The sequence below is a fragment of the Haliotis rufescens genome, unplaced genomic scaffold (assembly GCF_023055435.1).
Source record: "Haliotis rufescens isolate VD_foot unplaced genomic scaffold, xgHalRufe1.0.p SCAF_1, whole genome shotgun sequence".
In the NCBI taxonomy this organism is placed as follows: domain Eukaryota; kingdom Metazoa; phylum Mollusca; class Gastropoda; order Lepetellida; family Haliotidae; genus Haliotis; species Haliotis rufescens.
Window position 1 is genome coordinate 34,091,186 of NW_025963779.1, and position 23,856 is coordinate 34,115,041.

General features: G+C 37.1%; 1 protein-coding gene across 6 annotated transcripts; it reads left to right on the plus strand.

Annotated features, from left to right (window-relative positions):
• The first annotated feature begins 1,698 nt into the window (after positions 1-1,698).
• Positions 1,699-16,731, plus strand: LOC124139447 (protein kinase C and casein kinase substrate in neurons protein 1-like). 6 transcript variants are annotated; one of them, XR_007220618.1, is made up of 14 exons: positions 1,699-1,851; positions 2,016-2,131; positions 2,407-2,536; positions 3,177-3,285; positions 3,548-3,745; positions 5,091-5,200; positions 5,811-5,931; positions 10,747-10,832; positions 11,207-11,232; positions 11,550-11,741; positions 12,910-13,074; positions 14,269-15,469; positions 15,500-15,651; positions 15,804-16,731. XR_007220618.1 is itself a non-coding variant. In XM_046506501.2 (12 exons), the coding sequence occupies exons 1-12, from the start codon at positions 1,757-1,759 to the stop codon at positions 14,439-14,441; spliced, it is 1,521 nt and encodes a 506-aa protein (XP_046362457.1). In that variant the 5' UTR covers positions 1,699-1,756; the 3' UTR covers positions 14,442-15,759. The 6 variants fall into 6 exon arrangements, 1 of the variants encoding a protein (XP_046362457.1); XR_007220616.1 differs by having other exon boundaries at positions 15,538-15,651; XR_007220615.1 differs by having other exon boundaries at positions 14,269-15,651.
• The last annotated feature ends 7,125 nt before the right edge of the window (positions 16,732-23,856 follow it).

Here is a 23,856-nt window from a genome sequence, read left to right on the forward strand (position 1 = left end):
TGGTAACTGAAATGGGTACAATGTGAGACAGTGTGATATTCATTCATCGAGGTGACATGACATTTCGTTTCTGTAGGTGGTGTCCAGTTCCACCGCCCTACCTCAATCGGAATGCGATGATTACATTCTAAAATGTGAAACATATATCCTTATTTCTTATAAAAAAGAAAGCACAATCTCATTAAAGTCATATCTTAGTTCTAAACAAAGTTTAGCGGTAGCGAGAACCAAGATATGATTTTAAAGAGATTGGATGAAAGCATGTCTCCAGTTTCAAATCACTTTTAAATGTTTATATATGGTACACGTTGAAGATGAATCAACGGCAGACACCCATGGTTAAAAAAACTGGTCACCTAAAAAAAGAAAGGAAAAGAAAAGACATTATACAAATTCTATTTTGTTATAATAATTATTAATAATAACCTTTATTGGAACTGGCCTAGCCCATGCAGTACACGGTTAGAGTGTTCGCTCCTTAAAGGGGGCCAGGCTTGGACTGATATCCCCATACTTCTGATCCATATAACAGGATGGGTTGGATTTGGGCATCAGTTACAACGCATTAGTAGTTTTAAACGTCCATAGTTGTTAATCATTAATAATTCACACCCAATAAAACAGCAACCACATCGTGGATGGAAGATAGCGCCTAACGAATTCACTTAGTATTTGTAATACATACAAAGTTGATATAAATCGACTACATATTTTGTATACATTATCGGAATGTGGTCAAAGGGAAGCAACTCTTACGTTCTTACCTCTTACGGCAAGTGTGGGTTGCTGAAGACCTATTCTAACCCGGATATTCACGGGTTCGGCTATATGTAATTGCATCTGTTTATTTTAAGAATTTACCAGATGTCTCCAGATTCAGGAAACACATTTGTTCAACACCATTTGCATACCCGTGCTAATTCTGAATTCTGGGTTAGAATTGGTTTCCAAGAAACCATGCTGGTCCTCAAAGGTCGCTTGGGGGTCAGGCTGGATGACTCGGTTGATTGCGTGTCATTACACCCGGACGGTGTTCGTAATATCAGTCACTGGATTGTCTGGTCAAGATTATTTACAGACCGACATCATATATCTGGAATATTGGGGAAAACGGCGTTAAACAACAAACAAACTATCTTTGTCGCCAAGCAAGGGAAAATAATGGAGTCATTGATAGTGTTTTTTCGCTCAAAATGCATGTGATAGAAAATGCATATAAGTACATAATAAATAAGTCAAATCAATATGCATTTCTTTGTGTCGAAGTTCAATTGTTTGTTGATGTTTTATAAATGAGGTTTGGCACATATGTAAATGTCACTCTGTGATTCATACCTTTTAGAACGCCTTAAAGATGCAATTATATTTCTCGTAAAAGGGAATCGTTACAATTTTAACAGTCAGAAGGTAAAACAAATATTTTACTTGACGAGAAGAGATATGCTACAGCGGTTTTTAGGAGTTCGAGTTTTTCCTTTTACAACGTAATTTAGTAAAATTAATAAATAAAACGGAAACAATTATTTATCTAACATATAGAATTAGTTGTGAGTCTTCTACTATTCATCCTAGTAACGATGGGCGGGGTTTAGATCAGCCAATGAAAAAAAATGTAGTCATTGACGTCGTGACTGTCATGCCATCTCAACCAATCAGCACTGAGTTGCTATGACGTCACGTCATTGTCGTGGGGCCCGCTCATTTCCATTGCGACTCACCAGCTGATAGGAAGCCTTTACGTGGCGGGATTTTCAAAATGAGTACTCATGACATGGATCAAAAGCCGGAGCCTGACCGCAAGCCGAGGATACTAGATGAAACAGCGTTTCAAAGATTCAGCATTGGCTCAAAGTAAGTGACAACATTTCTTATTTCATACAACTATGCCTTGAAGCTAGAGTTTTGTCATCTCTTCAGCGTTACTGAAATATCATTGAACTAGAGTCTATTACATTTGGTGCATCTAAACAGCTCTTGCTCATTTGGTGTTTTATTCCTGCCTCAATTGTCTCCAGTTCACTGAAGACAATGGCCCAGTTCTTGGAAGCTCGGAGACAAATGGAGGCGCAAGTTTCCGTTCTCATGTCCGATTTTGTTGATGGGTGGAAGAAAACACTGCACAAGACCGTCGGTAAGATGGACAATGCCGATCTTGACATTTTATGCAGATAATTGTTCCCTTTCATTGGAAATTGTTTCATTTTACCAGTACTTGTCTTAAAGGAGATATATTTATTATATAGGATCGTATATGTATAATTCAACATTTAAGAATTTCTTCCATTTTATTGAACTAGTTTTTAAGACTACCTAATCTAAGGGGAAATAACTCTATGTGTAAAAGGGGAGACTATCCTCAACCTGCGATAATATCCTATTCTTAACGCTGGCATCATTGTCACGCAGATATTGAGTATGGAACAATGAGACACCTATGGCAGCAGATCATTGCTGAGAATCTGGAGACTGCACATATTCACGATCGTGTGAAGAATGAGCTCGGACGCTATGACGGTCCTCTTGAAAACTTGCGTTCGTAAGTAGAAACTCATAAAATAGCCCTAGTGTCAATCGAACTTGTGGCACATGTTCTTCGTAGTATCATCGGCCATTACAGTGAATCACTACAGTGAAAGTTGTTAAACATGGTTAAGATTCACCTGACTTCCTGCCATTATTTAAGTATTCAATGTTTTCATAATTGAAGAACATTTGGTTCCGACGTAACTATGAACTATGAAAGGTTCTTTTCTAGAACTGATTTATTCACATAAAAGGTTAATATACTGGCCAACAGACAGTCCTAGCAGTCATCCATGCAAAAACCATTACGTTTGTCTTCTCATCTTATGATGCTGATCAACTAAATAGTTCAGTCAGTGTTTCTAGTCTAGAAATGGGCAGAAATTGATAATTGTTTGTAACAAACAATTGTAGTATTTCTTTAGACTCCTAGATACCACACTTAGAGGCCTTAGGGGGCCTATTCACAGAATAATGTAGCAAATTGTCCAGAAGTTACCAAAACCCATGGACAGATGCAATAACCGTTTTTTCTTTTTAACCAAAAGTGATAATAAAAAGAACTCAATAGTTGTGATGTTAAAAGTCTGTGGTACAAAATTTTAATTGTCATGTACTGCTGTAATGAACTTGATTCAATGTTTCTGTTATAGCTACATGAGGGCACCAATCCACCAGAAAGCTGAGGAGATTCTTGAGTACTACAAAGACACTCAAGACAGGCACAAGATCATCCTGGAGAGCATCAGCACAGCCAAAAGGGTATGCAAGTTTCCAAAATAGTAACTGTAGAAATGTTCCCACATAAACGGGAAATCAAGAACCACAAATGTTAATATGTTTTTTAGATCAGAATCATTGTTTATGTGCACATTACTTTTTTCTTATTCATTTACTATGTAAAATGTGAAACATGCTTTAGCGTTATCCATTAAAATGTGCTCCTATCTACAGGACTAACATCAACACATCCTTTCAGTTTTAGTAAAAATCAAGTGTAATCAGTGTTATCATTTTTCTACAGATTTATCATGAAAGGATGAGGAGACTTGAAGATGCCAAGGAAGAGATGGAGCGAAAGAAATATCGCAGCAAGTCTTCAAAAAAGTATCGTGAGCTTGACTGCAGGATACTTCGTCTTCAAGGTGATGTTGAGAGAGGCCGCTTACAGTACCTAGAGCGTCTGAATCAAGAGAAAGAAGAAAGACCTCTCTATCTCAAAGTTAGTTAAATATTTGTTTATAACTAGTTTTCACGTTTTAATATTTTTTTCCATCTAAGATATTCAGCACTCAACTTAACTGGTGGGTATTTGGCGCTCATAGCTTCAGAGAGATGAGAACCTGCTATTGTTGTACCTCTATTAAAAATCTTGCAATTCCATTGGTTAATCCGTACAATGTGAGGAAACTATGCATTTCAATGCAGACCCTCAAATTTTGTGACTGTCATGTCACATGATCAGTATTGACCTGTCACGTAATGAATATTGATTCATCTGCTAGAAAACAAGATGGCATCTGGTACTAACTTTCATGGCTCGTAACTAGGTTAATGTAATGAAACAGAGGATGTTTTTTTAAAGGCTTCATAAACCTTAAAGTGAATTTCGGTGGAGCAAAACAAATGTTTACTCTTGACATGGTCAATTTGCGAAAACAATGGCCCTCGGACCTGACCCCTTTGGCAGTCTGATTGGACCTCGTCCAGTGGCCTAGGTCAGGGGCGGGGTCCTTTTTTCACATATTGACTTCGTCAAGAGCAATTATTTGTATATTATTTAAAGTCTTTGGCCATGTGGGTCAGTAAACAGTCTTTACTCATGTACATGATATGTAGTTTGCTAGTGGGGTAAAAAGAGCCATTCTTTTCTACATTAGAAGCTAGAACTGTGCTATAGCATATTATCCCAGTCTGAAACTAATGCCACTGTTTCATTACTCAAGTCTAATTAAATTTGTTTTATCTGGTAGCCATAAGTTAGGAAAAAATCTACTGATCTGGAAGGACAAATTCAGGCTAGTAACTCAACTTTTTTTTTGCTCAGACTGTTTTCCCTACTCAGGGATTCTCATGACCTGCTCATAGGCCGATATTACGCCCCGAGTCTGCAGCCAATGTCAGTAGAAATTCCCACATTGGAATTACAAATTTCCAAATTCATGTAGTTTTTGTTATAACCAGTGATAACCAATGTTATGGCTCTGCCACTTGCAAGTCACTGATAACCAGATCAATAAAGAGGACCGAAAAGGCTTTAGTGCTTAGTTTTACACTACATGTATTAAGTTGAATGCAATTTAAAATACCTCTTAATATGAGAAAATAAGAATGTTAACAAAATCCCAATTTTGAAAAAAAAGTATGCCTTTTTATCAGTTTTTCTTCCAAAGGCATCTCATTTGGGATCCTAGATGAATCCCTGCTACTATTTACAACAAAATTACCAAAAGTACCATCAACATAAACCAAATTAAACAAAGCTTGAGATCTGTCAGGAGTATAACACACTCACATACATAAATAATAACCTTCTCTGATGCAAAGATATTGTTTTTATGTGACAGAGCATGAAGAAAGCAAAGCGTAGCTTTGACAGACTTGAGAAGGACAGACTCACACATGTGAGAGATATTTTCCTGGAAACTGTCAAGATTTCAGAGCTTCAAGAAGACCGGTAAGCTGACAGTGTACTGCAGTGTACAGACATAGGTGTTCTTGTATCCAGACCTATAAGACATACCTAGGTCCATGTGCAATAAAAGCAGCAAACAGGGACTGATACTAATAATTTGCTCTGTGGTATAAAAAGATATTTATTTGATCAGTTACTTGATAAGCACAGGTAATATACCTATAGGGAAGCATGCAACAGGACATTTGTATACAGGGAATGGTATTGGGGTTTATTTAGCTACATGTATATATACTTTTCTTGTTAAAATTAGGCATATTTAAACCAGTGCTGGTTATTACTCTGATTATTATGATCCTGTGATATAAGTGCCACCATATCTGTCTTATTAATCTCCCAAAACAGTCAGGGCTTTAGATCTGTGCAAGAAGCACATTTTATTTTTCATATGAAATGAAAATTTAAGCATAACAGATTTTCGAGTAAAAAAATCCAACATTCTAAGTCTTAAGTTTTCAGACTACTAACTTCTTCAAATAATTGTAACAATTAATGTACAGAATGTGAAAGGGCTCCATTTTTAAAAGCCTGTCTTTTCCAATTCCCTGCCCAATGAAGTATGCATTAACCAGAATATCATTTTCTATTCCAGGGGTAGCAGAGAGACATGCACAAATGAGCTGCGCCGCAACCTTGAGAACCTCAAACTGGAGCAGGAGATACTGAAGTATGACAAGGTGTTCCTAAAAGACTATGACATCCCAGCCTACCAGGTACATCTATACATGACACTGTCCCTTCTCCATTCAGGGTGGTCTCTTGTCTTTTCATGCTTGACACTGCTCCTACTCCTGCTCTAGGGTGGACACTGATGTCTATATGCATGGTACTGTTATTAATGCTACCATCACACCAAAGTAGTTCTTTCCCGTTCTACCCTGTTCTAAACATAATACTAGAATGGGCTGTGATCACGGTAGAGCGCGTAGTTTGGCTTAAAATACGATGCTAGTTCGTTCATAAGCAGTCCTCAATACGTCTATCTCGTTCTTAGCCAGTATGTTATCATTATAAGGACTAGTGGGCTTAAACTGTTAGTTTCTATCACTGCTTATGAGTGCACACTCATGCCAACATGCATAACACTGCTCCAGATTGTCTTATGGGGGGACACTGGTGCCAACATGTATGACACTGCTCCAGATTGTCTTATGGGTGCACATTGGTGCCAACATGCATGACACTACTCCAGATTGTCTTATGAGTGCACACTGGTGCCAACATGCATGACACTGCTCCAGATTGTCTTATGGGTGTACACTGGTGCCAACATGCATGACACTGCTCCAGATTGTCTTATGGGGGGACACTGGTGCCCACATGCATGACACTGCTCAAGATTGTCTTATGAGTGCACACTGGTGCCAACATGCATGACACTGCTCCAGATTGTCTTATGGGTGTACACTGGTGCCAACATGCATGACAGTGCTCCAGATTGTCTTATGGGTGGACACTGGTGCCCACATGCATGACACTGCTCTGGATTGTCTAATGGGTGCACACTGGCGCCCACATGCATGACACTGCTCTGGATTGTCTTATGGGTGCACACTGGTGTCAACATGCATGACACTGCTCCAGATTGTCTTATGGGTGTACACTGGTGCCCACATGCATGTCACTGCTCCAGATTGTCTTATGGGGGGACACTGGTGCCAACATGTATGACACTGCTCCAGATTGTCTTATGGGTGCACATTGGTGCCAACATGCATGACACTACTCCAGATTGTCTTATGAGTGCATACTGGTGCCAACATGTATGACACTGCTCCAGATTGTCTTATGGATGGACACTGGTACCCACATGTATGACACTGCTCCAGATTGTCTTATGGATGGGCACTGGTACCCACATGCATGACACTGCTCTAGAGTGTCTTATGGATGGGCACTGGTACCCACATGCATGACACTGCTCCAGATTGTCTTACGGATGGGCACTGGTACCCACATGCATGACACTGCTCCAGATTGTCTTATGGATGGGCACTGGTGTCCACATGCATGACACTGCTCCAGAATGTCTTATGGAACGGCACTGGTACCCACATGCATGACACTGCTCCAGATTGTCTTATGGATGGGCACTGGTACCCACATGCATGACACTGCTCCAGATTGTCTTATGGATGGGCACTGGTGTCAACATGCATGACACTGCTCCAGATTATCTTATGGAACGGCACTGGTACCCACATGCATGACACTGCTCCAGATTGTCTTATGGACGGGCACTGGTACCTACATGCATGACACTGCTCCAGATTGTCTAATGGGTGGACACTGGTGCCAACACGTATGACACTGCTCTAGATTGTCTTATGGGTGCACATTGGTGCCAACATGCATGACACTACTCCAGATTGTCTTATGAGTGCACACTGGTGCCAACATGCATGACACTGCTCCAGATTGTCTTATGGATGGGCACTGGTGTCAACATGCATGACACTGCTCCAGACTGTCTTATGGGTGGACACTGGTACCCACATGTATGACACTGCTCCAGATTGTCTTATGGGTGCACATTGGTGCCAACATGCATGACACTACTCCAAATTGTCTTATGAGTGCACACTGGTGCCAACATGCATGACACTGCTCCAGATTGTCTTATGGGTGTACACTGGTGCCAACATACATGACACTGCTCCAGATTGTCTTATGGGTGGACACTGGTGTCCACATGTATGACACTGCTCCAGATTGTCTTATGGGTGGACACTGGTACCCACATGTATGACACTGCTCCAGATTGTCTTATGGGTGCACACTGGTGCCAACATGCATGACACTGCTCCAGATTGTCTTATGGGTGTACACTGGTGTCCACATGCATGACACTGCTCTGGATTGTCTAATGGCTGCACACTGGTACCCACATGCATGACACTGCTCCAGATTGTCTTATGGGTGCACACTGGTGCCAACATGTATGACACTGCTCCAGATTGTCCTATGGATGGGCACTGGTACCCACATGCATGACACTGCTCCAGATTGTCTTATGGATGGGCACTGGTGTCAATATGCATGACACTGCTCCAGATAGCCTTATGGCAGGAAACTGGTGCCTACATGCATGACACTGCTCCAGATTGTCTTATGGATGGGCACTGGTACCTACATGCATGACACTGCTACAGATTGTCTTATGGATGGGCACTGGTGTCAATATGCATGACACTGCTCCAGATAGCCTTATGGCAGGAAACTGGTGCCTACATGCATGACACTGCTCCAGATTGTCTTATGGATGGGCACTGGTGTCAACATGCATGACACTGTTCCAGATTGTCTTATGGATGGACACTGTCGCCTACATTCATGACACTGTTTCAGAATGCCTTATGGGAACACTGGTGCCAGCATGCATGACACTGCTCCAGATTGCTTTCTGGGAACACTGGTGCCCACATGCATGACACTGTTGCAGATTGTCTTCTGGGAACACTGGTGCCCCCATACATGACACTGATCCACATTCACCCTGATGAATGTCAGGTGAAGAGAAAATTCTTGCATGACCTGCGAAGACCTGGGCTAGAATAGGTCTTCAGCAACCCATGCTTGCCCTGAAAGGCTACTGTGCTTGTAGTAAGAGGCCACTAACAGGATTGGGTAGTCAGGCTTGTTGACTTGGCTGATGCATGTCATTGTATCCAAGTTGTGAAGATCGATGCTCAGGATTTCAATCACTTGATTGTATGGTCAAGACAAGGTTACATGCAGACCGCTGTCATATAGCTGGAATATTGCTGAGCGCGGCTTTGAACAACAAACATCCGTGCACACTCTTCAACTGGAGGCTTGTCTCAGGTTCTAGGTAGAGCTCACAACTGGACATCTTTGAGTTGATCCCTGAAACAAACAGTACAATTGCCAAGAACACTATACAGACAGTTTTGTACAAAGATTTGAGTCTGCTAGACCAAAGTTGTTTTGGGGTATTATTTTCAGTTATTTAGAATTATTATAGTGGCTTTTATCAATTAAACTCGCCATATAAAAAGAAACTCTGACTTGCTACTACAGCTACAGGCAGCTGGGGTCCAACTTGGTGAATAACATAAGCAGTTTGCTCCCTTCCTTTTCATTTGGACAGATAATTTATTTTTCAATTTCTAAGTCCCCAGGCTAATTTTGTGAGGTACATATTCATTTGTCCATGTGTTTGTCCACCATGTGGGATAGTATCACCAGCTTAAAATAGTAAACATTGTCATGGGGTATTACATAAAAATGAGTCATAAGTGTGCCTTATAATTTTTAGCATTAGCAGAGACAATAATGTGGCACCAGGAACTTATTTAAACAGATTTTAATGTGCCAATCTTAATACAAGGACTTTTGAACCCTAAATATGTGACATACCGTATTCGACGTAATAAGCGCCCCGCTATAATAAGGGCCCACAGTGATATTTTCTAATATAATGGCTAGTGAACAATCCCAATTGGCACCCTTCCGATTGATCACTGTACACAAGACTTATTTTTTCGCGTATAATACGCACTCGTGGGTTATATGCACCCTTAATTATGGGCAATTAAATTCTGGGAAAATGTATCTGTCGTACATGCACATTTCAGGCTGTCAGCATAAACCACAAAATTTATCTTTCAACTCTGTTTTTTTTCCACCAAAATAATATTCTAATAAGAGCCCCTTGTTTCTAAATTTTAGAACGCCCTGGGCGCTAATTACGTCGAATACAGTATACAGTGGTGATATCTAGCTGCAAAGTTATGTACTGGTTGTCTACACTCATCTTCCCGAGGCAAGTGTGTCCACTAGCCTGTATCAAAGCCTAGTTGTTACCCTTGCCACATCAATATGTGCGATAGTCCAATCATATTTAGAAAGTGGGCTTGATGTGGCAAGGGTGGAAACAAGACTTTGATAAGGCTAGTGGATGCTCTTGCATTGGGAAGATGGTCTACACCATGTACTGATGTTTGCAAAATAATATTTATAGAATCCCTCTCACTTATGTTTTTATACATAAAGTGTGTTTTAGTCCATAACAAATGAGTTATCAGATTTTCTTCCCACCCAGCTCTCTACTACCAAATACCCTGCCTCACATCATTTTAGTGGCCTTTCATTAAGTACCATCAGGCCATTTGTGCTACATGTGTTCCCTTCTTTATTTATTTGATGAAATCAATTATATACACATAGTCCTTGATGAGAATCACATCCATCAACAATTTATGTTCAAAGATGACTTGAACAGTTTGTTGCAAAAACAAAGTATACAAAATAAAGTGCCTCCAGCTTCAAAATAGAAAGATATAAATTAAATGAAAATGAAATAATTTAGTCTGATCTTATGTTTTAGTTTGTATAAATTTTGTTCCTTGGTTTAATATCTAAAGCAAACATTTATACCAAACAGCACGTCTCCTGCAATTCATAATGGATGCTGCACAGGGGAACTGATTAATCTTTGAATATAGATATGATCACTGGATCATCACTTTTAGGGAATGTGATTCATTTGTTTTTATTAATCTTAGGAGTATGTCCCTCACCAATATGACGAGGAGGAGGAGGAAGAAGAAGTAGGAGAAGAAAGGTCTGATGGAGAGCAGGAACCAGAAATGTGAGCAGGTGTTCTTACATGTTGTAAGAAGTTGGGGGTTTACAGAATCCCTGGTTTCCCCCAATTAGTATACTTATTCAGCTGTGTCACAGGTGAATTTACTTTGGGTATCATATTGAGTATTCAAAATTAAGGGGTCCCTGAAGTCCTTGAGGTTTGCTGCTAAAGTATTTGAATCTAGGGACGCCAAATATTTGATTTTTAACATTAGGGTTATGACAGGACTATGAGATTTTCATGCATAATTTCAAACACTGATATTACTTAACTGCAGTAAGTAATATGACTTTTAATTTTTCTGTATATTTTTTCAAGGCTTATTTCTTCATCACATCACATCATTTACTATTTAATGGAAACTTTCTCTATTACAGCATTGTGGAGACAGCAGTGGAGAGCTGTAAGTATTTATCATGCATAGATCACTACTTGCTAGGGAATCCCAGATTGTTGATAATCTCCCTGATAAATAATACTTGGTGATACTTGTGATTAGACAAAATTTACGATTTTGAAATCGTGTTTAACTGCAAGGTCTGATACATCTATCACAGAAGTTCTGTTGGTTGGAAAGTATGCTTGGGTTTTTCTTTGAATTGTTTAATCCTTCTTAAAACCATACTTACAATGTCCCTGTTACTGCTAAGTAAGGAATACAGCATAACATTTCAGCGCAAACCAGCCTTGAGAGTTGTAAACACTAACCTTATCTTTCAGTGACCACCACGGATCAGCTCCCGAATCGCCAACTTCTGCCACCGCTGCAGCAGCAGTCTATCCCAGTGGTTCAGGACATCCAGGACGACCAGCTCTGGTGGGCACAGATCAGACCCACCAGGAGAACAATTGATCCTCTCACAGCCCCTCCACCCACCACACTCAGGGATGTTGCAACTTCCTTTGTTGAGAGTGAGTAGCCAGCTTATGTCTTTCTGATATAACCCCACAGGTATTTGGGTAAACTGGTCTCCAGTAACTCATGCTTGTTGAAAGAGCTGACACATGAGGATCTGGTGATAGTGATGTGTGATCTGGACCAACTTGCACATGATCATTGTGCTATTGCAGTTGTTACTCCTATGCATAGTTGTAACCAAGATTGCATATTGTTGGTGTGTCATTGTGTCCCCACTGGGTTGTGTTGCTCATGTCATCAACCATTTGTTTGCCTTGCCTCATATTGATTTTTTCACAGGCCATTGTGTATTAAGTGGAATGATATGTGGTGTATCCACTGTCTGATATATCACACGTATTGGACAGGCTCTTTCAGAATATGGGTGCAGAATAGTAAAAATGCATATTACTTATATTGAAGCTGCAGTACTTTTAATACTGTATTGTTTGATCAGCAAAAAGAGACGCTTTTATTTATTCAATTGTTTGCTATGTTACCCTGATGGCATGGTTTGACACTCACATTTTGACCACTACATAGCACCCGTGAGCTGTAGCTACTGCATCTTCCCAAGGCAAGGGCGTTAACTGACTATGAAAGTCCAGTCTCTACCCTTGCCGAACTAGGCTGGAATTTCCAGGCTTGATCGTTGCGCCACCAGTGGCTATTACTAGTTATGTCCCTTCTATGTCCCATCTATTGACCAATCAGATTCCACCTCTTATATAACTTGCATTTGCTGCAAACAAAATGGTGATGCCCAGTCAAGACAATCTGATCGATAATCAAGATCCATATTGTAATAAAACGGGCCTTACCCCGTGAAATGCATCAAATCACTTAGCACCTTGATTAAAATCATGAAAAGATTTGCAATGATTTGTCGATGCACAGTTTGCGGTACACATGCTTTGCAAATCATGCAATTGACTGAAATCTGGACATTGAAATCCACATTGTTTACGAAGCAGATGTCTAGTTTGTTACATGATTTTGATTGGACCATGCATAGACTCGTTAGTCTAGGCAAAATGTAACTCAGGAATTCCAGCCTAGTTCGGCAAGGGTGGCAACTGGACTTCAATCGTCAGTTAACTCCTTTGCCTTGGGAAGACGCGGCTACTTGAAATCTTTGTAAAAAAATTGTGCTATTTCCATGTTTTTTTCTTGATATTCCAGAGAAACTGAAACATCACAATAAGTCACCTGAACCATCCTCCAGCGAGGACGAACATGTTCCCTTCTATGCTCCTGGTGGAACATCTAACATGACAAATGTGAGAGTCAAGGTCATTCGAGAACACGGTGGAAGGGGTCCAAAAGATCTGCCTAAACTCAGAATTGGTATGAATCCTTTTATTTATTGTTTCAGTTTTACTGCTGTTGACATGTGCACAGCAAATAAAACCCTCTCCAGCACGTTTCACAAGCACCTTGCATAATCCATTTATTTGTGATTGATTGATTGTTTGATTGTTTAATTATTGGTTCAGATGTTTTAAGTTTGTGGGATAGCAATGGTTAACATGTTCCCTTAAGTGGACTTCCCAGTTTTCATTCCCTAGGTCAGTACAAAATGTGAAGCTAGTTCTTAGTGTCCCAACCTGATATTGCTGGAACATCATGCATTTTTTTGGCTAACCTGACTGAAAGTCGAGTGGGCTGTGTCAAGGCCTTTTCCACAGTAACCACTGGACCAATGAAACTGAGACTTCACATGCTTGTTCCCACCAATGATGATAGCATCATCACGTTTTAAGTTTGTGGGATAGCAATTGTTAACATGTTCACTTAAGTGGACTTCCCAGTTTTCATTCCCAAGGTCAGCATCATCATTGGTCATATTAAAAAAAGGGCTATCAATGGCTGTTACTCAGGCATTTTATTTTCAAAGTGGAATTAAATTTGGTACATGTCTATTTAGTAGTGGGGCTCATCATATATCATGATATATGTTCCGTTTTTTGGCAATTTTGACAATTGTGACCTTGATTGACCTTTGCACTTTAATAATATTTCAAGTTGAAACTTCTTGTGGCCATTACACAGCTATTTTGTTCAAAACGTAATTAAATGTTGTATAAGTGTGCAATGGAGATCAACACATATTGTGTTTTTCACAATGTTTTAAATTTTCACCTTTATTTGACACTTCAACAATGCTCCTAAATACTCTCAAAATACATTTCCACTTCCTGTAAACATCTCCTCAGAAACCATCAGACCAATGAAGCTGAAATTTTACATGCTTGTTCCAAATGATATCTTCTCAATTTGTTCAAGAGATTTGTTTTGCTATATGTAATTTTGTCCTTGTTTAAACCTGCTCTCAAAAGGCTCAGTAAACTTCTTCTCTTGCCATCATGAGGGAGCTGAACTTGTTCGAAGTCATTAGATTTTAGTGTTTGATATTTGTCCTCAGTATTTATGCTGTATCATTTTGAATATCAAATTTTAAGTGTCTGTCTTTGTTGACATTTTAAACTGTTGACAACATATCTAGGTGAGCTACATTGCCATGGCTCTATTTTTATTCAGGTCAGACGATCAAGCAGAAGACTGTAGCCAATGAACATGGCATGGCCTATGGATGGAGACGATCCAAACTCACTGGGCGTAAGAAGTATGGCATGTTCCCTGTTGAATGCACTGAGCTCAAGCCAAAGTCGAAATTCTCTGACCACATCTTTGCCATTACTCGCAGAAACTAGTAACTTTCCTATCTCTGCAAGAAACTGAATATGCGTTTTGAAAGAAATCTTAACCATTGGAATACCTTTTAGGCTACAGCATATCAATATTTTCTTTATTGTAAATTTAAATTAAGACTGAAATTATTTTATAACTCTTAAGACGGTAAGCTGAAGTGTTTTTGAAACTAAACCATTAACCCAAGTAAGTGGGGAGGATTTCATTTGAAATTTTGTAAATTTATTCTTTTAGACATTTTGCTGATACATACTGTAGTTTTATGGATAATTGTGTGATATTTATATACTTTGATGCTTTGATATTTTATGTCTTTATTTCAGTGTTTATTGTTTGATATTGATGTAATACAATTTGATATATATATTCTAACTGTTTCCGATCACCAGTGTTGAGAAAACCAGGCCAGTCCCCTACCAGTATGTTAAATCTGTTTGTAATGTAAGAGTTAGCTTTACATTACATCATTTTAATTTCTATTCAGTTTCAGTGTGTGGACTTGTATGGGAGACCTTGTTCAGTAATGAGATAACATAGGTACCCTGGCTATTTGCATCAGTAATGAGATTACATAGGTGAGCTGGCTATTAATACGATTATGAGATTGCATAGATAAGCTGGCTATTAATACGAGTAATGAGATAAAATAGGTGAGCTGGCTATTTACATGAGTAACAAGCTTACAAAGATGACCTGGCTATTTACGTGAGTAACGAGATCACATAGGTCACCGGGCTATTTACACGAGTGTTGAGGTTACATAGGTGACCTGGCTATTTACATGAGGAACGCGATTACAAAGGTATCCTGGCTATTTACATGAGTGATGAGGTTACATAGGTGACCTGACTATTTACATGAGGAACGAGATTACAAAGGTATCCTGGCTATTTACATGAGTGATGAGGTTACATATGTGACCTGACTATTTACATGAGGAACGAGATTACAAAGGTATCCTGGCTATTTACATGAGTGATGAGGTTACATAGGTGACCTGACTATTTACATGAGGAAAGAGATTACAAAGGTATCCTGGCTATTTCATGAGGTTACAGAGCTGACCTGACTATTTACATGAGGAAAGAGATTACAAAGGTATCCTGGCTATTTACATGAGTGATGAGGTTACATAGGTGTCCTGACTATTTACATGAGGAATGAGATTTCAAAGGTATCCTGGCTATTTACATGAGTGATGAGGTTACAAAGGTATCCTGGCTATTGACATGAGTGATGAGGTTACATAGGTGACCTGACTATTTACATGAGGAATGAGATTTCAAAGGTATCCTGGCTATTTACATGAGTGATGAGGTTACAAAGGTATCCTGGCTATTTACATGAGTGATGAGGTTACAAAGGTATCCTGACTATTAACATGAGGAACAAGATTACAAAGGTATCCTGGCTATTTCATGAGGTTACAGAGGTGACCTGACTATTTACATGAGGAACGAGATTACAAAGGTATCCTGGCTATTTACATGAGTAATGAGGTTACAGAGGTACTCTGGCTATTTACATGAGTAATGAGGTTACAGAGGTGACCTGGCTATTAATACAAGTAGTGAAATTACAAAGCTACCCTAGCTTTTACATGAGTAATGAGGTTACATAGTTGACCTGGCTATTTACATGAGTAATGAGGTTACAGAGGTACTCTGGCTATTTACATGAGTAATGAGGTTACAGAGGTGACCTGGCTATTAATACAAGTAGTGAAATTACAAAGCTACCCTAGCTTTTACATGAGTAATGAGGTTACATAGTTGACCTGGCTATTTACATGAGTAATGAGGTTACAGAGGTACTCTGGCTATTTACATGAGTAATAAGATTACATAGTTGACCTGGCTATTTAAACGAGTAATGAGGTTACATAGTTGACCTAGCTATTTACATGAGTAATGAGGTTACAACAGTGACCTGGCTACATGAGTGACTGCCATAGTAACTTTCAAATGGTACCTGCCAGAGAAGTATTTTTTTCTGCCACAGAACTGTTACCTTTTAGATAATCCCTTCTTTCAAATTTCGAAACCCTCTATCCAACTTCTGTCTGCCATAGAACTTTTCTTTTAGATAATCCTTTCTTTCAAATTTCGAAAATCATCTATCAAACTTCTATCTGCCACAGAGCTGTTTCCCTTTAGAATATCCTTTCTGTCATATTTCTTATGTACCCTTTTCACCTTATATTTGTTGAGGGCTATTTCAAAAGTAATCTATCGAAGTTTTGTCTGCCACAAATGTTTCCAAATGATGTTTCCTTTTAGATAGTTATTTCTTTCAACTTTCTAAAGTCATCTATCCAACTTCAGCCTCCCATAGGACAGTTTCCATTCAGATAATACTTTCTCTTAAATATCTAATTTGTTAACTACTATTTTCATCTTATTTTTGTACTGGACTTTTTGTGTTAGGCAATTCTTTCTTTAAAATGTCAAATTCATCTATTCAAATTGTGTCCCTAACAGAACTGTTTCTTTTAAGTAATTGATTCTATCAAATTTCAGTAATCATCTATCAAACTTCTGTCTGCCATGTGACTGTTTCTTTTAAATAACACTTTCTTTCAAATTTCTAACTCTCTACTCTTTCCACCCTTTTTTTTTGTACTTATTATCAAACCCATGCAAGGTCTTTAGTAGCTATCTTTTGAAACATCATAACTACTGTCTCCAAATTTTGTATGCCACATACTTCCCTGTGGATTTTATATTTTTCAAGGTAACTTAACCTATTCATCTGACTATTGAAAGGCCTTGAGATATCTGATATTTTAGATTTTCTAACCTTGCTCTCTGTCACATATTGAAGCCGGCACAAACATAGATTCAGTTTTTAGAAATGTATTTCCTCCATTAAGATATGTTTAAACCCCACGAACTTAACCTCTATTCTTAGGCTCCTAGCTTACTTTTTACAATTACTAATATCTCACTACTAACACTTACGTTTTTACTAATATTCTACTAACAATATATTTTTACTAATATTCTACTAACAATATATTTTTACTAATATTCTACTAACAATATATTTTTACTAATATTCTACTAACAATATATTTTTACTAATATTCTACTAACAATATATTTTTTACTAATATTCTACTAACAATACTACTACTAATATTCTACTAACAATACTACTACTAATATTCTACTAATAACATTACTGTTATTACTACTTATATGCTACTAACAATACTACCACTACTAATATTCTACTAATTACAATACTACTAACTAGCCACAGAACTCATTCTTTTAGATTATTCCTTCTCACAAAATTTGTAAACTGCCACACTAGCTTCTACCTGCCACAAAACTCGCTTTTAAATTATTTTCATATCAAATTTTCTCATATGAATTCTATTACTTTTGAAAGTCTATTCTCTTACATTTGCAAGTCACAGAATTTAGTGTTTTAGCTCTAGCAAGTTCTTTAATAACCCTATTTTATTTTTAAATTTCTAAAATTCTCTTTTTTATCATGTGTACAAGTTAAATACTAGTAACATTCTTTCTTTCCAGTTTTGCAACTTTGATCTGACACAGCAGTTTTTCTTTTTTAAAATTAATTCTGTAATAATTTCGAAGCTACTCTCCAACCTTTGCCCATCACGGTGGGATTTCTTTTAGATTAATACTTAACTTCTAAACTACTCTCTGTAACACTTACAAGCCACAAAATGTTTTTGTTTCTGTTCTCAGAACTCTAAATTTCATAAGTCTTATTTAAGCTTTGCAAGTCTCATAACCATGATCACTGTTTCCTTTTGATAATTTTCTCTATTAAATACTCCCAGCTATTGTTCACCTGATTCAGAACTGTGTTGTTTGAGTCACTGCAAGATTTATATTTTGTAAATTGCAAGCCATCATACTTTTATATTTTGTTTATTATGTTTTATTTTCTGATGCTGTGGTGCTGGCAAGTCACAGAATGCATATGGTTACTGTTAGATGTCTTTTATGCTAAGACCTCTTTCTGCCCTCTACTTGCACAATTGTTATGTTTATGAATATTTCTTAATTGTTATGATGATTGTATCTCAGTAACAAATGTATGTATTCTAAACCAAGGGACTTCAAGCTTATTGGTCTCTAGAAAGTTGGTGTTTTAGAGATTTTGTGCTCTTCATAAATCCTTTGCAACTTTCCTTATAGTGAACATATCATTATAACAGTCTTTGTTATGAAATTATCTAGCAGTAACTAGAAACCTTAGTGGTACATGTAGTTACAGTAATTAACAAAGCATTGTTGTGGTCATAGTAAAAATAGCAACATTAGTATAATTAAAATAGGAATAATAATAACAATAATAATACAGCAATAATAATAGGAATAATACATTAATATCATGAACATAATAAAAGGAACCAACTACAATTTCAACACTCGTCTTCGTGTAATTTTCAAAGATTTTACAACTTGTCTTTTTGCTTTGTGCACTGCCTGCAATATTGGGCAAGGAAACAAAGCTATTTGCTCTTCTTTTCCACTTGTGGTTTCAAGTGCTTCTTGGCAAATGAAACAGTGACAAGAGTTTGTACAAGACCTGATTCTTGCTGCATACTACATCTCTTACGTTACTTGTGTTATCTGCCTAGATTTCACAACTTTTGTCACTTCGTCATATTGCTTTGTGCAAGGAAGCACAACTATTTCCTCTTCTTTTCCATTTGTCTTTGGTTTCAAGTGCCCCTAGCAAGTGAAACATTGACAAGAGTTTTGTGCCAAACCTGATTCTGTGCTACTTACAACATCTCTTGTGTTATCTGCCTTGATGTCACAACTTTTGTCAAGTTGTATCTTTGCTTTGTGCAATGACCACAATACTGGGCAAGGAAGCACATCTGTTTGCTCTTCTGCACTTGTCTTTGGTATTAAGTGCCCCTCGGCAAGTGAAACAGTAACTAGAGTATTGTAAAGAAATGATTCTTTGCAGCTAAGTATATTCATAGTTGTGTGATATTCATAGATTGTACGTTTTTCATCATTTTGTCATATTGCATTGTGTATTGTCCACAATGTTAAGACCTAAGTAGATAGTGCTTCAGTAAATTGTGTAATGGTATTCTTTGAAATGATATTTTAGGACCTCAAATTTATGGTAGCTCAGCTAAAAGTAGTGAAATCAAACACTCTCAATTGGCATACCAATGTGATGATGTGCTCTTAAACCATCATTGATTTTATGCCTTTGATGGTTGATCGGCGAAAATTGTATTAGAATAAATGGTCTTATTTGGCATAGTAATCTAGGAGTATCCTCGAAAGTCCAAGAGTGTTTTGTGAAAATAAGATTGATAGTAGCTCAGCTTAAAGTATTAACCTCTACTTTTGTTTTGCATACTAATTTGGTGGTGTCCTCTTAAACCATCATCTGTATTAGACCTTAGATTGATGGTAGCTCAGACAAAGCATTATTGGAAGAAATCATCTTATTTAGCACAGAGAGATTTGAGACCGTAAATAGATACTAGTTGTGGTATCCTCTGAAAATGAGAAATGTTTGAATCATTAATGGTAGCTCAGCCAATGGTATTGAATTCAAACATCTCATTTGGTGAAGTAGTTAAAATATGGCTGTGCTTAATTTATTGCAATCAAATATGTCATTCGGCATTCGGTAAATATGAAATTGATGATTTCATTTTGCACATTAATTTGATTGCATCCTAAAGCCAAGATAATTTTTAGACCTATTTTTTTATGGTCTCAGCATTATGGTATGGTACATTTCTTATTACGGCATACTAATTTTGCTAATTTTATTGAAATTGATTATCTCTTTTGGCATATTCATTTGCTTGTATCACCAAACAAGAGATGTTTTAGACCTGTCATTAATGGTAGGCCAGGTAATGGTATTGAATTGAAACATTTACTTATTTGGCATACTAATTTAATGGTATCACAAAACCAAGAGGATATTTAAACGTAATATTTGTGGAGGCTTTTCTAATTCTATTGAAATCGATGATATCATTTGGTATAAACAGTTGGTTGCATCCTAAAACCAAGAGAATTTTTAGACCTATTACTCCATGGTAGTCCGGGTTATGATATTGAATTGAAACATTTACTCATGTGGCATACAAATTTGGTGATATCAAACCCACAGTGTTTTCAGACCTAATATAATGTATGGTGGCTTTTCTAATTCTATTGAGATGGAATATCTCATATGGCATATTACTTTCATTGTATCCTAACACCAAGAGAGAAATTAGACCTATTGTTGATGGTGGGTTAGCTCATGGTATTGAATTGAAACATTTACTCATGTGGCATACAAATTTGGTGATATCAAACCCACAGTGTTTTCAGACCTAATATAATGTATGGTGGCTTTTCTCATTCTATTGAAATGGATTATCTCATTTGGCATATGACTTTCGTTGTATCCTAACACCAAGAGAGAACCTCGACCTACATGAATTATTGATGGTAGGCAAAGTTATGGTATTGATTTGTTGGAATCATAAACAAGAGTATTTTTTAAATGTAATGTTTATGGCAGCTTTTCTAATTCTATTAAAATCGATGATATCATTTGGTATAAACATGTGGTTGTATCCTAAAACTAAGAGAGTGGTTAGACCTATTATTGATGGTGGCTTTGCATATGGTATAGAATTCAAACATTTACTCATTCCACATTCAAATTTGGTGGTATAAAACCAAGAGTGTTTTTAGGTCTTATATTCATGGTGGCTTTGCTAATTTTATTGAAATTGATTATCTCTTTTGGCATATTCATTTGGTTGTATCACCAAACAAGAGATGTTTTAGACCTGTCATTGATGGTAGGCAAAGTATAATGGTATTGAATTGAAACATTTACTTATTTGGCATACTAATTTAAAGGTATCATAAAACCAAGAGGATATTTAAACGTAATATTTGTGGTGGCTTTTCTAATTCTATTGAAATCGATGATATCATTTGGCATAAACAGTTGGTTGCATCCTAAAACCAAGAGAATTTTTAGACCTATTACTCAATAGTTGTCCAGGTTATGGTACTGAATTGAAACATTTACTCATGTGGCATACAAATTTGGTGATATCAAACCCACAGTGTTTTCAGACCTAATATAATGTATGGTGGCTTTTCTAATTCTATTGAGATGGAATATCTCATATGGCATATTACTTTCGTTGTATCCTAACACCAAGAGAGAAATTAGACCTATTGTTGATGGTGGGTTAGCTCATGGTATTGAATTGAAAACATTTACTCATATGGCATACAAATTTGGTGATATCAAACCCACAGTGTTTTAAGACCTAATATAATGTATGGTGGCTTTTCTCATTCTATTGAAATGGATTATCTCATTTGGCATATGACTTTCGTTGTATCCTAACACCAAGAGAGAACCTCGACCTACATGTATTATTGATGGTAGGCCAAGTTATGGTATTGATTTGTTGGAATCATAAACAAGAGGTTTTTTTTAAATGTAATGTTTATGGCAGCTTTTCTAATTCTATTGAAATCGAAGATATCATTTGGCATAAACAGTTGGTTGTATCCTAAAACCAAGAGAATTTTTAGCCCAATTACTCAATAGTTGTCCAGGTTATGGTATTGAATTGAAACATTTACTCATGTGGCATACAAATTTGGGGATATTATCCAACCAATAGTGTTTTAAGACATAATATGTGTGGTAGCTTTTCTTTTTCTAGTGAAATTGATGATCTCATTTGACATATTATTTTGATTGTATTCTAACATTCAGAGAGCTTTTAGACCTATTGTTGATGGTGGGTTAGCTAATGTTATTTGAATTGAAACATTTTCTCATGTTGCATACTGATTTGGGGATATTATCAAACCATTAGGTCGTTTGGACCTAATAGTAACATATATGTTTGCTGGCTTTCTAATTCTATTGAAATGGATGATCTCATTTGGCATATTAATTTGGTTGTATCCTAACACCAAGAGAGTATTTTGACGTATTGATGATGGATGGTTACCTCATGGCATTGATTGAAAATATTTACTCATTTGGCATACCAGTTTTGAAGTTTCATAAAACCAGGAATATTTTTAGACCCAATATGCATAGTTGCTTATTCAACTCTATTTGAATCAATTCTGGCATAGTAAATTGGCTGAATCCTAAAACAAAAATCATTTTATGGCAGCTTTGCTAACATTATTTAAATTAAATTCTATTGAATCTAATATATATATTGGGGCATAAACATGATAAATGAGTAAAGTGGCCCATTTTGAATTCCACATTTGGGTATTTGTCATAACCTGTGAAGATCCGGGGAGAGAATAGGTCTTCAGCAACCCATGCTTGCCGTAACAGGCGACTATGCTTGTCGTAAGAGGCGACTAACGGGATCGGGTGGTCAGGTTTTCTGACTTGGTTGATGCGTGTCATCGTATCCCAATTGCATGGATCGATGCACATGATGTCCATCACTGGATTGTGTGGTCCAGACTTGATTATTAGACTGCTGTCACATAGCTGGAATATTGCTAAGTTAAACAGCAAACAAACAAACATTATTGTCTGAAACAAAAGATTGTTTCTATAACTTGAATAAAGGTCAGTAAATGGTATGATCCAAAGTCAAGTCACCTTGTCAATTCTTGGGAGTAAATTGACCCATTTTTAAACTATACATATTGGTATTCATTTGTCATTATTGTCTCAAACAAAAGAGATCCAAAGGTTTCTATAACTTGAATAAAGGCCAGAAAATGGTATGATCCAAAGTCAGGTCACCTTGTCAATTCATGGTGTAAATTGAACGATTTTATAATTCTACATTTTGATATTTATTTGTCTTTATGGTCTAAAGGCCATTCTAACAGTCTCTGAAACTTGAATAAAGGCCAGTTAATGGTATGATCAAAATCAGGTCACCTTGTCAATTCATGGAGTAAATTGACCAATGATAAAATGTTACATTTTGATATTTATTTGTCATTATGGTCTAAAACAAAGCCATTCTGAAGGCCTTGGCTGAAACCTAAAACAAAAATCATTTTATGGCAGCTTTGCTAACATTATTGAAATGTATTATCTCATTTGGCATATTAATTTGGTTGTATCCTAACAAATATAAAGTGATTAGACCTATTGTCAATGGTGGCTTAGCTTATGCCATTGAATTGAAACATTTACTCACTTATTAGTTGGTTGGTATCATAATGCCAAGGGTATTTCTTAATGGAATATTTATCGTTGCTTTTCTAATTCTATTGAACTCGATTATCTCATTTGGCATATTAATTTGACTAATTCCCTAATATCCTAAAACCAGGAGAATATTTAGACCTTTTATTGATGGTAGGCCAGGTTATGGTTTTGAATTGAAACATTCACTCATGTGGCATACTAATTTGGTGATACTATCAAAATATG

Coding starts and splice junctions, on each gene's coding strand:
- LOC124139447 (XM_046506501.2), top strand. CDS start 1,757: ATGAGTACTCATGACATGGATCAAAAGCCGGAGCCTGACCGCAAGCCG. Junction 2,132..2,406: donor AACACTGCACAAGACCGTCG/GTAAGATGGACA, acceptor ATTGTCACGCAG/ATATTGAGTATGGAACAATG. Junction 5,932..10,746: donor ATGACATCCCAGCCTACCAG/GTACATCTATAC, acceptor TATTAATCTTAG/GAGTATGTCCCTCACCAATA.